This window comes from Prinia subflava, chromosome 4, assembly GCF_021018805.1.
Source record: "Prinia subflava isolate CZ2003 ecotype Zambia chromosome 4, Cam_Psub_1.2, whole genome shotgun sequence".
NCBI classification, from domain to species: Eukaryota; Metazoa; Chordata; class Aves; order Passeriformes; family Cisticolidae; genus Prinia; species Prinia subflava.
The window spans coordinates 24,800,033-24,816,534 of record NC_086250.1 but is presented as its reverse complement, the minus strand read 5'-3'; the positions used below and the strand labels follow the sequence as shown (position 1 = coordinate 24,816,534).

The following is a 16,502-nucleotide window of genomic DNA, read 5'->3' as shown; positions in this document are numbered from 1 at the left end:
CTACCGAGAAAAAGAGCCCCAGCCTGTTTATTTCTTTCCTTTTATAATTTTGTGAGTCTGAAAGCACATTAGATCTTGGGGTTACTACCCCTTCACCCCACTGGCTATGCCAGCTGTCAACCAACATTGTTTTTAAGCTAGAAATATGTAAGCAAAGAACAGTGAACAAAAACAAGAAAGGTTGTTTATGTTCCAAAGCGTGAGAAAGTGAAAGACTGAACCTTAATATCGCAACAGTAGCTACAGAACTGACTCCATCTTACAAATAAGTAGAAAGCTTTAAAAAATCTCAGAAAAACCAAGGCAACAGAGCATGAAGTCTTAATAGAATCAAAAATATAGAAGCTTTTTTACTTTTTTTTAAAATGTACCAAGTTTTCCTAACTTACAGCCCTCTTACATGTAGCAATTTGACCAAAATGGTGTATATGCTATTACTGATTCTCTTAAGTAGTTCAGTGTCCAGGAAATCATATTGTTAATAGCATGAAATTTAATTTAATTTCAACAACAATTAAGTGCTTATTTCACTTACCACACAGCTATCTTCCCTTAAATTAGGTTTTGTACCATCCTGTACAGAATACTTGAGAACCATTCTGCTACTAAAGACATTGACTTAAAAGGAAGTATAAACCCTGAATGTTAACTTTGATGTCAGATTCTCTTTACTTAAATATCTGTTCGTTTTAGGAGAGAAATCTTAAAGCATTTTTACAGTGGCACTGGTACTTACAGATGTCTGTGATAAACTAGGAATTATGCAACTTCTTTTTATCTAGTTAGTCGCTGAAAATAAAGGGTTTTACCAAAACTATGAAGCCCATTGCCTTTAGTTCTGTTAAGCAACTTACAACTTGCCTTTTAAGTTCATGATTGGCTCAAAGAGGGAGGAGAAGGATTTGAAGAAAACTAGCAGATAGGTGAAAAAACAAATATATAATACTGGAATTTGTGTCTAAGAGAAATTCATAATTACTGTTGAATCAGTAAAATCAGCAAAGGGAAGCAGTGGAATAAGTGATTTGAGCAGACTGATTAGGTAAATAGCCTCAACTTCACTATTGTAATACAAATATAATGAGTATGTTTAACTCTGTTCCTTGTTTTTAGTCTTCTATGTGTGTGTTTTATGTGCTATTCAGCAATGCTTTTAAAAATAAATCATTTACTTAAAGAAACTAGAAATTGGAGGCTAATGAAAGTGCACTTGTTAGTGCTGTAAATAAGACTTATAAAAATTAGGTCTTGTCTATTTGGAAGTCTTGTGTTTTTCTGCTATTCATGAGACATTAGATTTGGATCTACAAAAAGCAGAATTTTTGCTGGTTTGAATAATTACGATGAAATTCTGTGTTGTGAAATTCTGTTTCTGAAATAATTAATTCAGTTCTTTCCCTCTTATCCATCAAAGCACATGACATGTAATTATATCACAATCACACCTTAAAGGAAAATGTGTGCTTAGTTTTAGCCTAACATTTATCCAGTTTGAACTCATCTTTAATGTTTGTTTTTCTCCACTGGTCAAATTAACTTTAAAGTAACTCGTTTTCCAGATATTTAATACTGTTTACCAGCAAGGACAAAACTAACCTGGTTAATTAAAAAGCTTTTCTTCCTGAACTCTTCTGACAATGTGTCCCACTCTTTTTAGTTCAGTGATGAAAAGAAGTTGATGAGCTCTCACCAGAACCTGCAAGATGTTACAGAAGATCAGCTTAGCCTGGCATCTATCCACTACATGCGGTCCCACTACCAAGAAGCTATTGATATCTACAAGCGCATTCTGCTGGATAATCGGTGTGCATCTCTAAACCCTATTGGAGCATCTATGTTATTGGTGGTATTTAAATTCCAAATAGTTGCTTGGTTTCTGAAAGCAGGCATTTTCCACAACTACTATGTCCCTTTCCCATCACAGAATGAGCACCAGTTGCAACTCCTCAATTTTGTTCATTCAAAGTATTATTAAAAACCCCATGTTTAAAAAGAAGTCTGCTCTCTCTTGTTTTCTTTTTGTGAAATTGTTAATTCATTCTAATATCTTTTTTATTTTTAAAATAATTTCTTCTGAAATTATATATGGTTATGTACTGCTTTGTCTTTTTATTTTTCCCCCTCTGATGGCCAATCTTGTGACCTTGCTTGAGTTATTGACTTCTCTTTCACTTCTTAGCCTTTCTAAGAAGGGTTCAGTTCTTGGGTTTTATGTAGAGTTCCTTGCATTCCTTTAAGTCTGAAATTCTTTCCTTTTCTGTTTATCCTCTATGGCATGTTGATGGGTTTTTCTGTCATGTTCTGCAAATTTTTAGTCCAGAATTTAACAAGGAACAAATTGAATTCTTAAGTGGCTGAAAATATTTTTAATAAAATAGAAACTACTGTCCAAGAATACTGTTATCTTTTGGCACTCTCTCCTCTTGAATGTTTCAGAGAAATCCATCATAATGCATATATTGTGCAATGCTTGGAAAAGAGATTTTTAACCTCCAAGTTGTGTAGAAACAATCCCTCAAAACTAAACGAGTAACCTTCATAAAAATGATCCTTTTAGTTAGAGTTTTCACAAATGCTTTTCTTTTCTCTGTCTAGTTCTTCTGGCTTGACTGCCTGTAATTGATGCCTTGAGAGGCTGATCTGAAGAGAGATTAGACAGAGTTAAAGAGTAAAGAAGGTATTCATTAAAAGGCCCTAAAGTATACACCTTGGGCAGTACAAGAGCCTGGCCCGGGCTACACCCAAGATGGATCCAAAATGGTCACAGAAATGGACGACCAGTCAAGAGGTTTCACACTTTTATAAGTTTTGGTCTATTTGCATATTGGAGTTAATTGTCCAATTATAGCTTCAGGTTATGAAGTTCCATCTTCCTTGTTGCTCTCTTCAGTTCTCCATTGTTTATATTTTTTTGGGCAGAAGCTTGTAACATCTGTCCTTGGTTTCGAGCTGGAAAAGGATTGTTCTTGTGTACCTACCCTAGGAAGAGAAATTACTGACAATATGAAGCTCAGAGCTACACACCTAGGCAAGCACAGAATCTGAAAAATATGAAAGCTAAAACTTAAGGCATCCTAATGACAAGGATTTTTTGAAATAATTGTACTTGGTACAAACTTTTATGTGCATATTAAATGTCTTTGAGTGTATTGCTTAGAAAATCATGTTTTGCCAGGTGCTCATGTTCTGCCTGTTTCTTTGGTGTGAAGTTGCCACCATTTCCCAGATTTGCAAACCAGAAGTTTTGTTGGTAATTCTTAAAAGCTGCAGTAGCTGCTGTGGAAAAAAAACATTGTGAATCTATCCTAGCTAACAAACTAGAGAAGCCCTAAGCATTTCTCAGAAACTCGAGTTTTGATCTGTTTGTAAAATATGTGTAGCTGTAAGAGTTTTCTTTTTATTTACTGATTTTAATGTGCTGTAATGGAAAATGTTAACCTATCTGGTGGGTTTAAAGGTTCTCTTTAATCCTCTTTCCTGCAGGGAGTACCTGGCTCTGAATGTATATGTGGCCCTGTGCTATTACAAACTGGATTACTATGATGTATCACAGGAAGTGCTAGCCGTTTATCTTCAGCAAGTTCCTGACAGCACCATTGCTCTTAACCTTAAGGCTTGTAACCATTTCCGACTTTACAATGGAAAGGCTGCAGAGGTATCTATTGGACCTCAACTCACCTTTATTTTAGTTTAGATTCCACACGTTTCTTTTCCTTTTTCTTAATCAGTAATGTTGATAATGGCTTTTACCTTGACACTGTGTCCTTTTAGAATGTCACCTATTTCAGTTTCCTTGACATTAACCCATCTGTCCACATATGTACACAGTGGTCTTAGCATTTTCCCAGTAGTCGTTTGATCTTGTGTTTATATGTATTACCCAGTTGCTAAAATAATTAGATAGAAGTTGAAAGACAAAATTTTCTCGTCATCCAACACCAATGGAGATGCCTTGCTGTCAGCTTCGAAGCTCATTTGAAGCTCCAGTAAGGCTTCTGTGCTTTTTTGGTTTTATGTTAAAATTTTGGAATGTGTGTAATTCCAGGCAGAGCTCAAGAACTTGACAGACAGTGCCTCATCATCTTTTGAGTTTGGCAAGGAGCTCATTAAGCACAATCTGGTAAGTAATGCATTCCTGAGATTTGATATGAACTGCACTCATTTGTAGAGCTTTTCGTGATGATTCATAAAGTGGAAAATTTTGAAAAATTGCAGACTTAATTGAATCTTTTCTGTCATATAAGTCCCATTCCAGGAATCCTACCAGAATAATGAATGTGCCGTCAAGTGTATTTACTTTTTTTCCTGGAATTTTTCCCTGACAGTTTGAGAGGACAGTTGTGTCAAGAAAATAATGCTAGTGTTGCTTTTAGTCATGAAGGCATATTAAAGTAATATATGTTGTGTAAGAGTACCTTTGCAAGATATTTTGCGGAGCCCACTCCATAAAGACACTGTAGAAACAAGTCAGGATGACTCCGAACTCCATTTAGTACCAGAACAATTTGACTGGAATAAAAGTAGCTCATGAAAATGTCCTTCATACGAAAAGTACTAAGCAAGGAGTTCTAGGAAAAAAAGATGCTCTTAAAACCAACACTGTTGTGTTCTGCACACAGTCACTAAGTGTAGCTAATGGTTAATTTTCCCTTCAGTGGTATTATTATTTTGCTGAACAACTGATAACAGTAGATTGCTCATGTTTAATGACAGGCAGTTACTTGCTTTGACATTTTTCAAGAGCAGTCATCACAAGCTAACACTTCTTTCCCCGAGAGTTAAAACTGCTTTCAAACTGGACTTCTGTAAGTTAGCATTATTTATTTTGTATGTTGGTATTTTTGCCACTGCTGTATTGAATAAATACATTAGATTTTGTTGGAAGAAGTGTCATGTGAAACTGGAGTATAATTGACTGCTCCTGATCATTTTAGGATCCTGTGTCATTCTAAATAAATGTGGAGTTGTTAGCCTAATTTTTTGCATGTGAAAACATCATTAGTGGTTTATAGTTCGTATGTGTTCACTCAGACTTTGTTATTCTTTTAAATCTTTGATATATAAAGTATCACTCTTTTGAGCTGCTAAAAGCTGAAATAAGTTAATCTTTACATATAGATTAAATACTTATATTCTTCAGAGTAAAGATTGTCACACTGTATAATTATATAGTTATAATAAAGCAGGAATTAAGTGCCAGAGCCACTGACATTTTTCTACTGTTTATGTAGGAATTTAAGATTAATTTCCTTGAATTAACTTATCATAGAAAAGATTCTGATACATGATTATCAATATGCTGCTTTTCTTTGGAGGTGGTTTTCCGAGGAGGAGAAGGGGCTTTGCAAGTCCTACCTCCTCTGGTTGATGTTGTTCCTGAGGCAAGACTGAACCTTGTGATTTACTATCTTCAACAAGGTAAATACACCTACCTCTTGCTCTTTCATAGCTTTAAGGCTGACATTAATTCATCTTATCTCAACTTATTCAATGCTTTTATTTCTTTGCAGTAAAATGTAATTTATTTCACTTTCTGTTCCTCTGTAAAATAGTCAAGTAAAAGTGCCCATGGCTTGCAGAGAAGGGCTTTAATACTGTGCACTCGAAAAAAGCCTACTTCAGCAGAGTATTGGAGGTTCTTGGGTTGCAGAAGATCGCTTTGGGGATGGTAGTGTTTATATGTTTCTAGTGAGGGAGCCTCTTCTCTGCATGAATATGTAAGAATGGTAAGCATATGTCCTGTAACAGCAAAGAAAACCATTTCTTTAAGTACAGCACAAACAAAATATGAACCAAAGTGACTGTGAACAAGATATTTCATTGAAATCTACTTCACAATTCCTAAAGAATGCAGGTAGGTAGCCAGAATTGGTGGTAAGGATTTTCTACTTGTATCTCTCCTGTGTTTGCCAGCTTCTCTGAATTGTATCTGAGTTTTTCAGAGAGCTATTCCTATTCTCCCATTGTGTTTTTATTCAACAGTCAGTTGACTGGCTCTGTGATTCAAGGCAGGTCCAATGAGATCAGGTTGCTTAAAGCCTTGTGCAGACAAGCTTCCAGATAGAACTTCCTATCTTCTACCTTGAGTCCACTCTCTCACTCTTTGGAACCTGTTTCCATCTGCTCTGTATCCTCTTATCAATTAATTGTGGACAGTGATAAGATCTACCCTGAGATCCTTTCTCCTCTGAAAGCTAAGCAAATGCAGTTCTCTCCATTTCTCCTCAGCCCTCTTCCTGCCTTGGGAGCCCTCAGTTGGGCTCACTCCAGTTTCAAAACAGTTTCAATGTCTGTCTTGATGGTAGGATCCCAAACCTGAACACAGTACTCATGTGCAACCTCACAAGTGCCAAATAAAGAAATTCTACCCTTGCCATGATGGCTCTATTCATGCTAATATGATTCAGTGTGCAGTTGGCCTCCTTTGCTGCAAGGCTGCACTGTCTGCCAGATTGCCTTTTAGCCCGTGAGCTTCCCCACCTGACTTGCTCAGGCATGTTTCAAACCAGGCAAGGTGCAAGACTTGCATTTTGCCTCCATTGAACTTCATCAGATTTCTTTCAGCCCATTTTTTCAGCCTACTGAGCTGCTTCTCACTATCTGGGAGCTTTCTTCACAATTTTTTATCATTTGCAGGCTTGCTCAGAGTACTCTATGCTATCATCTGGATCATTGATAAAAATAAGTTACTCAACAGTATCAGTCCCTGGGGCATTCAATTAGTAATGAGCCACCTGTTGGATTTTGTACAACTGATCACTCTCCTTTGGTAGTCCCACCAGTTTTCCATCCCCTTATAGTCTTACTTAGCCAGTCCTATCTTTCAAGTTTTTCTGAGAGACCATGTCAGAGACATTGCTGAAGTCGAGGTATACAGCACCAACCATTATCCCCTTATTCACACAACCAGTCACACCTTGAACTAGTGAGTACATTTTGGCATTGGTCTGCTGTCCCCAGCCACCTTTCTGTCCAGTATTATTGTTGCAAGTGTCACTATAGGCAATATTGGTACTATTACCAATTATCTTGCACAATAATATTGTTGATAATAACATGTGTTTCAAATTAAGTTCTACTTACATGGAAACAAAGTGCATCTCATGCATCAGTTAAAAATCAGTCTTGTTTACTCATATGCTGTTAACCTTGCAGTAATTTTCATTAGTTAGGTTCTGCTCTTCATTGTGATGTACAAATGATTTGTGTACTGACAAAGGAGGTCAAGGGGAATTCAGACTAAAACCGCTTTTTCTGGTTTGACTACATTTCCATTTTTAAGTCTTGCTAGGGTAGCAGTATTGGTTAGGAAAATGAGAAATTCTTACCTCTTATGGCTACAATTGCCTCTCCAAAACTCAAAATGTCTCTGATAAACATAGCTCTGAGCTGAAATGACTGAAGCACAAACATACACTCCATTGTTTCAACTCTTCAGGCTATGACTTCTAACAGGGTTTGAGGTCAGTTGGTATCCTGCCATAATCTGCCATGAGATTTGCTAGTCACTTCTGTTGGAGCCTCAAGAGCATAGTTTTGTGTTGATGGTCTACACTGTGTTGATAACAAAGAGGGTTACTCTCATTTTTTTTGTGGTGGTGGTCTGAGCTAGCAAAAAAAAAAACCCCAAACAACCCATAAAACAAGCAAACAAAAAAAAAAAAAAAAAAAAAAAAAAAAAAAAAAAAAAAACAAAAACAAAAAAAAAAACAAAACCAAAACAAACAAAAAAAAAACAAACAAAAAAAAACCAAAACAAAAAAAAACCACAAAGCAAAGGTAATGCTGCCTTACTATGGTCAAGTGAGTCAAGGGAGCAAGGGAGTAGGTAAGGAAACAGAGATGATGGGTGGGAGCCTGGCAGCTCCAGTGTATATTTCCTTAAGTACCTGCATGGATTGTATGTTCTGGTGAAAGAATTTTTTGTTTGATAAGGCTTATTGTGTGGGCAGTAGATAGATGTAATGCTGTGTTAACAAAATTGTGCCAGGAACAGAGGATCTTCACTAGGTTGGTTTACAAAGCCAACCATTATTGCCAGGGCTCTATTAATGGAGGCTGGACAGAGCAACGCACGGTACAACCAATATGGTGAGATCATACGTTCTCCTCTTTATTCCCGAAATGGCTGGTTTTATACAGTGTGAAATAATTTACAATTGCAGGTGCATTCTAATTGGCATTCAGCGTGAACAAAAATGTAAACAATCTTAGTTTAAGGCAGCTACGGTGATTCTACTCTAACTGTCCCATCTAGTCCATACACACACCTTAACCTAATTTCTAACTGTGCCACAAGCTTATCTACTTCTACACAGGCCCAAATCTGAGGCCTAGCAGGCCCAAATCTGAGGCCCAGTTTGGGATAGCTCAAATCTCATTCCACAGCACATCATGCCTGTGATCTCTAAGAAATCCAGTTACAATCTGTAGTGCCAACATGTTTTTTAATTTGGGTAAAGTTTAGGACCTATTCAGTTTATATAATTATTGTGTGGAAAGGAAGTTGTTTAGAGATTTCAAACTTCACATGTAAACTTCTATACTAGTAGTGCTTTTTCTTTGTTAATTAGGGTCTGCTGGGCAGATGTTAAAATATTGCTAAGGAAAAGATGAAGTTTCCCTAGAGCATCATGCTACCCTATTCTCACTGAGGGCTAAATAAATAGGAGAAAACAAAATATGGGAAGATGATGGATTTATTATTTTGACCTTGTGCTGTTGAGAAGGCAGCCACTGGATTATGAACAAAGGGGCCAAACTATCTCTTCTAGGAAAACTATAGTAAATAAGAAGATATTACTCAGTCTGTGTTTGTTATTTGAGTTCTAGTAAACTATCACCATTGTAATAGAAATTCACAATGATTTATAATTACCTTACTCCTCCTGTCTAAGTGGTTTATTTCTAAGTCTATAACTATTGGGGAACATTGTAGAGGATGAGTGATTTGTTCTAATACAGTGTGCTACGGGTTGTCATGCATTCTGATGTCTGGTATTTCAGATGATGTGCAGGAGGCTTATAACCTGATTAAGGACCTGGAACCTACAGCTCCACAGGTAATTGGAAAATGATGTCATGGCACATAAAGACAGAGATTATAAACTGATATGAAACCTGCCATATACAAAATATATACAAAAAATCGTTAGGACAGCTTGCCCCATCCACACTCTTGAAACTCTTGTATTTTCATCCCTTCATCAACAATAAATTTAATGTGCATGCATAAAGTATTACATATGGGCATATATGAATACTTATCCTGTTTATTACTGTACCACCTGGGTTCAACTAAGAATGCAGCTCTGTTGTGTGCAGCCTTGATTTTGAGAAATGGACCATTACTGCATAGGTAAAAGCCCCCTTACAACTATAGCTGGTTGTCTGCGTTGTGGTGGCTTTCATCCCTCATATCTGCTAGCTTAGGTGCTCATATAGTTTGTACTGAAGCCCTTTCAATCAAAATGCGCTAAATTAAACATTTTTAATAATGATATTTTCTAATCCCATCACACTTTGGCTGCCATGAATGAAAACTGCAGTGTCCCTTGGCTGCTACTGTAATTCTGTGGCAGTTCCAGCATCTTTAATCTCCGATTTATTCCTCTTTGCTGTTTATTTTCCAGGGGTTACATAGCTGGGCATAAAAGAGACCTTTCATGAGTCTGTGTAAGGCATTAGATGGAGAGAGGGAGGGAAGGAGGGAGGGAAGGAAAAGGAAAACCACAAAAACAGATCTGGTGATTCTGTGCTGAGGAGTGAGGAGTGTCTTCTGATGTTACTTTACACTTCTTGCATTTTTCAGTATAGCGAAACTTACTTGAAAAGTTTTCTGCGGCTTTTGGTCCTATTGTATCCTTTGTTGTCTCAATATACTTGGCTAATAATTCTTGATCACATTTTGAAATGAGAATCTTTGTGATTTTTTTTCCATTTCTCACACTTGTAAGGAACTCCCTGCTAAGACTTGCAAAACTACTTCTAAAACCTCCTTGACTACTTCTCAAATTTCTTCATCTCAATGCATGTAGGATAATAATCATGCATCTCTAAGACAGTTTGTGTGCTGAAATGATTACTTATTATCCTGGCTAGTACTCTCAGATTGTTTCTTTACATTCTGTCATCAGTCTCTTAAAATATATCTCTCTTCTTCTGTGTCTACCTCTGTGACAGGGCTGTCCTGGTTTATCAGGAGTACCTACTAAAGCAGGTTTATAGATATAACTCTTCATTATAAGATTTGGGTAAGACAAAAGAGTATGTTACATGCTGAAAAAATTTTGTTCAGAGGAGAATTAAACTATAGTTTCTCATACTAGAGGTTACAGGGTATCAACTTCTGTTCCTAATTTCACTAGAGTAACATGGCAACAGAACACAAATCTCTTGACATATTTGTCCTGATGAGAAACACGAGGAATTTTGCAGCAAGGGTGTCAGTGGTTATGGTTAACCAATGTGCATATTTGAAAGGGGGTCTGTGCTTTAGTATAACTATAGTGCACTTCTTGGTGATATGATGGTGAAGAGGGCATGAAAGGATGTTATCATATTCCTCCTGGTGCATTGTCTTTGACCATAAGACTTACCAGAAAACACAGTACCCCTTTGCATCTAACATATTTAGTAGAAGTGACTACCTAGCAAGTAGAATCTATTTTGGGGGACTAAATTAGTACTGTGCTTAAGCACTACCACAGTAACCAGCTATCTACTAAACTCAGTTGTGATAGAGTTGAATTAATGAAGAAAATAATGTACACATAGGCTTTTATGTGTCTTCTGAAATCTTCTCCAAGTCTTCTCTGATTCCTTTTAACATTTTTTTTCCAGGAGTACATCCTCAAAGGGGTGGTAAATGCAGCACTTGGACAAGAAATGGGCTCAGTGAGTAAAGCCCCTGAGATGCTCCAGCTTCTCCAACAATATAATGTGAACAGATCTGTAGAAACTGGAATGGAGTGAAAGAGGCAGTCATTTCTTATTTAGATGGCAGGATTTCCAAGCCTCTTAACCTCTTTCTGTACAAAAATCAGTCCAAAATGAAAGAAATGCAGATTTCTGTTGCTGGTCTTGATAGTAAATCTAGATGAATATAATTTCTCTATCCTGTTTCCAAAATCCCCATTTGCTTTGTACAGTGTTTGTCTTTATCTAGGCACATAGAGTGGCACATTTACCTTTTCTGGTTTTGCTTCAGCCCTGGTTTATCTGTTAGTTGCTCCCCAAGTATTCCTCACAGTATATTTTTTGCTGTACTGTAGCATCAACCATAAAACTCATCTTGAATTTCGTTTTTATTCTTCTTCCAGAGAGATCATCTGAAAATTGCTCAACAGTTCTTCCAGTTGGTGGGGGAATCAGCCAGTGAATGTGGTATGTTTGAAATGTTCTTCTTCCATTAAGTAAGTTATCTTAAAAGATCCAAATAAATACCATCATATCTGTGTCTAACTGCTGACTGATAGCAGGAATATTGCTAGGCATTTTGTTTCTATAGGCTGAGTTTCAGAAACTCTAAATTGTAGTCAAAAATAAATTTGCAAGTTTAAATTAGAAGTCTCGATTCCAAACCTCTCTATACAACTTCATCTAGAGAAGAGGCTGTACTGCAAACTGCAAGTCTTTGTGAGAGACTCTGAGGCAGCTTGCCTTTGCCTAATAATCCCCATTAGAGAAACAGAAGACAACAGCCTAATTAATTAGATGAAGCAAATGGCTGCAACCTCACAGGCAGAGATACACAGGTACAAATCTGAGACCACTAATGAAAGCCTGTCAAGTACATAAAGTCCTAGCATGGAGCATGCCCTGAAATTGATGGTCATAAAAATGTGAAGAGGACTTTGGTTACAGGGAGAAATGGAAGCTCTGGGACTAACTTCTTGCTTGAATAACAGAGAGAAAAAAGGTATTATAGTCCACTCACCACCACACCCCAAAATCAGTATATTTTCTATATTTAATTTTATTTACTCAGTAATAGACCAGACCACGCTCTTCTCTTCCCTTCTCTTTGCAAAAACCAAAAATCCCAAATAAAAAAAGTCAGTAGTTTTAACATAGAAATTTAGACTAAATGGGACTTGCCAGTTTCTGTTGTAGGCATTGTCTCTTGTTTCTTTAGGTGGATAACTTGTGCATGTTTATGGTGCAAACAGCTCATGGTCCTCAGAGACAGAATGCTGTCTCCTGTGTCTATGGTGACTGTAGAGAAGGAGTTCCAGAGATAGAGTTGCATCACTGATGAAAGTTTCAGAAATACTGTTGAGCCTTTCTATTCTGTTCCCCTTGCAGCCCTGATACTATTGAGGTCATGCATCAGAGAATTTCACATAGGAAGACTGGAAGTGGTTCCATACATGAGATTTCCATAACTCATTCCTCTCACATTGAAGCTATCCCCTCAGAGTTGTGATCCCAGGAAATAGAAAGAAACAATATGAACCATAGCAGTCGAGGACTCGGTTAGTGGGAACATCTTAATGCCTATAATAGTCATCCAGTGACTATTATAGGCATTAAGTGTGTGACAAGTGACCAGACCACACATGGATAAAAATAATACAGAGATAGTCACGGAAAAGATAGGCAAGGAAAGGATTTCTTGTGAAGATGCAGCCCAAAATTGAAATTGTTAGAAAACCAAAAGTCTGAATTTTACTGAGAAATATTTTTAAACTCATATGCAAAGTTAAGATAGAGAGATTGAGACTTCAGCCTTTCAATGGCTGAGGCGGGGGGAATGGCAACAGAAATGTAGTATTAGGAAGATGGATTACTTGAAAAAAATGAACCTGTGGGAAGGATTGGTTCCAATTAGAGGTAAAAGGAAATATCAGTACTGAGAGCATCTTACCCTCTTGGTACTTCCATGTAAGAACTGCTTTGTCATCTTCTTAGAAGTTTGTGGGAGGAAACTGCCATAGAGAAGAGCACACAGTTCAGGGTAATTTCTTTAAAAGTAAAATAGTGTGAAGGGTTTTGTTTAACCTCAAATGAAGAACAGAGGAAGGTCAACAAACTGTAGATAGGAAATAAAAGAGGCAAACAGTTCTATTTAGGTAGGATATAACAAAAAAACAAACACATGAAGTTCAAGTATGTAAGTGTTTTTATGAAAAAAATAGGTGTTTTTTAAAAAGATGGATAAAGTGGAATGCCTGATTTTAGAAGAGGAGCTAAAAACTAAAATAATATTTTTATGTGATAGGTGGAAGGTAACATGTAGGCTATTGTTTCTATTTAACATACAATGGGGATTGTACATTAAATAAACATACGTTAATACAGATAGATTATACTAGTGGAAAAATGGTTCTAAATATGATAGAAAATTTCTCTCAAAATAAATATATTTTCTTTATCAGTTAGTAAAACAAAATTGTTTTCAATTATATGTTTAGATAGGCAACTCACCAGGTTGAAGCCAAATTATTCACCAGCCAGCCTGGATAGGAACAGTGAATGGCATATTAAACAGGTTGCAGATTTTATATAGAAAGATAAGTAATAGTTGGAGAGTTTTGTTCTGCCCATATTGACCTAATAAATGCAATTACTTGGCATAATAAATAGCATGAACTTTTTGTTCCTGTCTTTCTTAGAGAAAGCACAAGTGAACAGGTAACTCTGGACCAATATTGAATTACATCCCACCTGAGCTGAAATTTTCTGATGAAATTACAATTCTACTAAGTCATCTGAGTATAATCAAATTCAAAATCTGCACATTAGCAAATATCTCAAAAAAATGTCTACAGAGCTAATCCTAAGAAGAGATGCTACATAATTCTCATTTTCTCATTTCTAGCAGAAAATTTACAGGGAAATATCAGTGAAAAGGATAAAAATGCACCTGATTTGAACACTTGAAAGAACCTTTTGTTTATCTAAAGAAAGGACTTGTATTCATAATTAATGAGCTATAGGAGACAAATAATGATATAACTAGTGTCAGAAATGATGCTCGCTTTTTAAAAATCTTCTAAGTTTATTAAAGCTAAAGAAAATACAACAAAGGACTAAATAAGGAGAAAGAGCAACGCTGGGAGTTTCTGTGACCAGCAACCACGTGCTCATTTACAAAATGCGTGTTTCTGGTCTTTATACCCTTGGCATAAGGGTATAAAGTCTTGTCAGTCAACCCCTTCTTTGCCGTCCATTGGTGGAGGTCACTTTCTTACATCTTGGTTGCAGGTCAGGTGTTGCCAGAGTAATGAGCACCCCCCGTGCCCTGACGACCAAGGCCATCCCGTGGCAACAATACAAGGGAGAGGGGAAAGAGGACTAAGGGAGGATATATCACAATAACATAACTATACATCTACAAAACTTCCTCTAACATACACATAATATTTATCCTTTAATTGTGAGAGCCAACCATCTCATTACTCACCTATAACAACTAAGTTTGCCAATGGTACAGAATTACCCATAGTACAAATAAAAGCTTCCATAATGATGAAAGATGTGAGAGACTATATAATACTAGGAAATAATATGCAAATTAAATTTAGCAAAATTATTGGAAAAGTTGAAGAGGATCTTAAGAATTGATGAGGAAAGAGAAAACAAAAATAAGTACTGTGTCATTGTATACAGATGTGATTCTTTTCATTGAATACTGTCTATAGTTCTGATTCTTACATTTCTTTTAAAAAATGGTAGACCAAGAAAGGATGCACTAAATACAGCAAGGATGATCAAAGAAACAGGATAGATTCTTGAAGCTGGAGAAAAGAAGAGATTAAATAAAGCAGATTACATGGGCAGAAATATGACTGAATTTGATTATGTACATCATAAATTACAAGGAAAAGAGGAATAGAGAAGAATTATTTACTCTACAATACAAAAATCAAAGAGCATTAACATAAATTATCATTAAAGACAATTAAAATAAACAGCATTAATTACTTTTTCACATAACACAACTTATTTGACAGAGAAACTTGCAAGAACCAGAATGAATAAAAAAAGTTGTAGATGAAAAGTCCATTGGCTGTTTAACACAAATTTTTCTGTGGTGATTAAGAAGTCCTCAGTGCAGGTTATTGGGAGCTGAGATAAACTTCAGCAGAAATGCCATTACATACCACAGTATGTATTATATGTGAAACCAGAATATCTTCTTTCTATGACTGAGTATTCTTACCCAGAAAACTCTGAACTAGACAAACCTTGGATTCAATATAATAGTTTCTGTGTTCTTAGGCAACTTAGCATATTAGCCAGTATGTTGAATACTTGTGGTCATTTGTATTGCTGGATTTAGAATGGAGAACAGAATTCTTGCTATTTGTATATTTAGGCTTTTCCCAAGTAGCCGGCCATGCTGTTCAAGCATGTACATCATGCTTTGTTGCAGTTTGGATTTGGGGGAGGTCCCCGGGGAGGGTTCCCCAGGAGCCCCCTGGGTCTTAGGTTCATTGGTGTTCGCATGCAGGCAGGCAAGGAGACTCTAGATGGCTGGTGAGGTGCTGATGGGATGAGGATTTATTTGGAGTTCGACCCCAGGAAGGCAGCATGGTCACTGAGGGAAAGGGGGAGAGAGGGAAGGGGAGAGGGAAGGGGAGAGGGAAGGGGAGGGGAGCAGAGCCTCCAGAGGCCTCCAGTGTGAGCCCTCTTCGCTTGCACCCTTAACAGGCACAGATTCAAAGTGGGCGCGGATAGATTCTCCAGCCAATGGGGTTACAGAGACACGATACTGCAGGGGAGGTTACAGGCTTGAGATAAACCATACACTTCAAGGGGTAAGCCAGAGCATACCATTTCAATAAAATGCAATTCCACAATGCTTCAGCACTTCCCACCCTGCTAGTCCTTGCAAGGACCTTTAAGGTCTTTATCAAGTTCCTTAGCTACTTTGCAGATTTATAATACAAAATAGGTTGTTTTTTGCTAAAGTGAGGAAATCCTTTGCTGTGTCTTTACTTGCAACTGGGCCTATGTCCCAGTTTTGCCTGGGACACAGTTAAATTTCTTCTTAGAGAACAGTACAGTGTTGCATTTTGAATGTAGTATGAGAATAATGTTGATAACACAGTGATGTTTTAGTTGTTGCAAAGTCAAGGACTTTCCAATTTCCCATGCTCTACCACTGAGGAACTGCACAAGAATTTGAGAGGGAGCATGGCCAGGACAGTTGATCTGAATGAGCCGAAGGATTATTTCATACCATAGAACACCATGCCCCGTACATGAAATGGGAGGAGTTGTCTGGGAGGGGCTTACTGTGGTATGGGAAGGGATTGGGCATCGGTCGGTTGGTGGTGAGCAATTGTATTTTGGATCATTTGTTTCTCCTGGGTTTTATTCCTCTCTCTCTCTCTCCCCTTTTCATCACTATCATTACTATTATTATTACTAATAATATTTTATTTCAATTATCACACCATTCTTACCTCAACCCACAAGTTTTGCTTTTTTTATGAGGGTCAGGAGAGTGAAGTGAACTAGCAGCTGAGTGGTACTTACTTGCTGGCTGGGAT

General features: G+C 37.1%; 1 protein-coding gene across 7 annotated transcripts in view; it reads left to right on the top strand.

Moving 5' to 3' along the window:
• Positions 1-16,502, top strand: part of IFT56 (intraflagellar transport 56) — a 75,830-nt gene that overhangs the window by 30,358 nt on the left and 28,970 nt on the right. For all 7 annotated transcript variants that reach the window (XR_010080224.1, XM_063396107.1, XM_063396106.1 and 4 more), the window contains 7 exons: positions 1,658-1,803; positions 3,484-3,655; positions 4,046-4,120; positions 5,316-5,418; positions 9,007-9,062; positions 10,843-10,896; positions 11,322-11,385. Coding sequence is in view for 6 of the 7 variants with exons in the window: in XM_063396107.1 (XP_063252177.1) it covers positions 1,658-1,803; positions 3,484-3,655; positions 4,046-4,120; positions 5,316-5,418; positions 9,007-9,062; positions 10,843-10,896; positions 11,322-11,385 (670 nt within the window). In the remaining variant the exon portion in view is untranslated. The remainder of the gene's footprint in view (positions 1-1,657; positions 1,804-3,483; positions 3,656-4,045; positions 4,121-5,315; positions 5,419-9,006; positions 9,063-10,842; positions 10,897-11,321; positions 11,386-16,502) is intronic.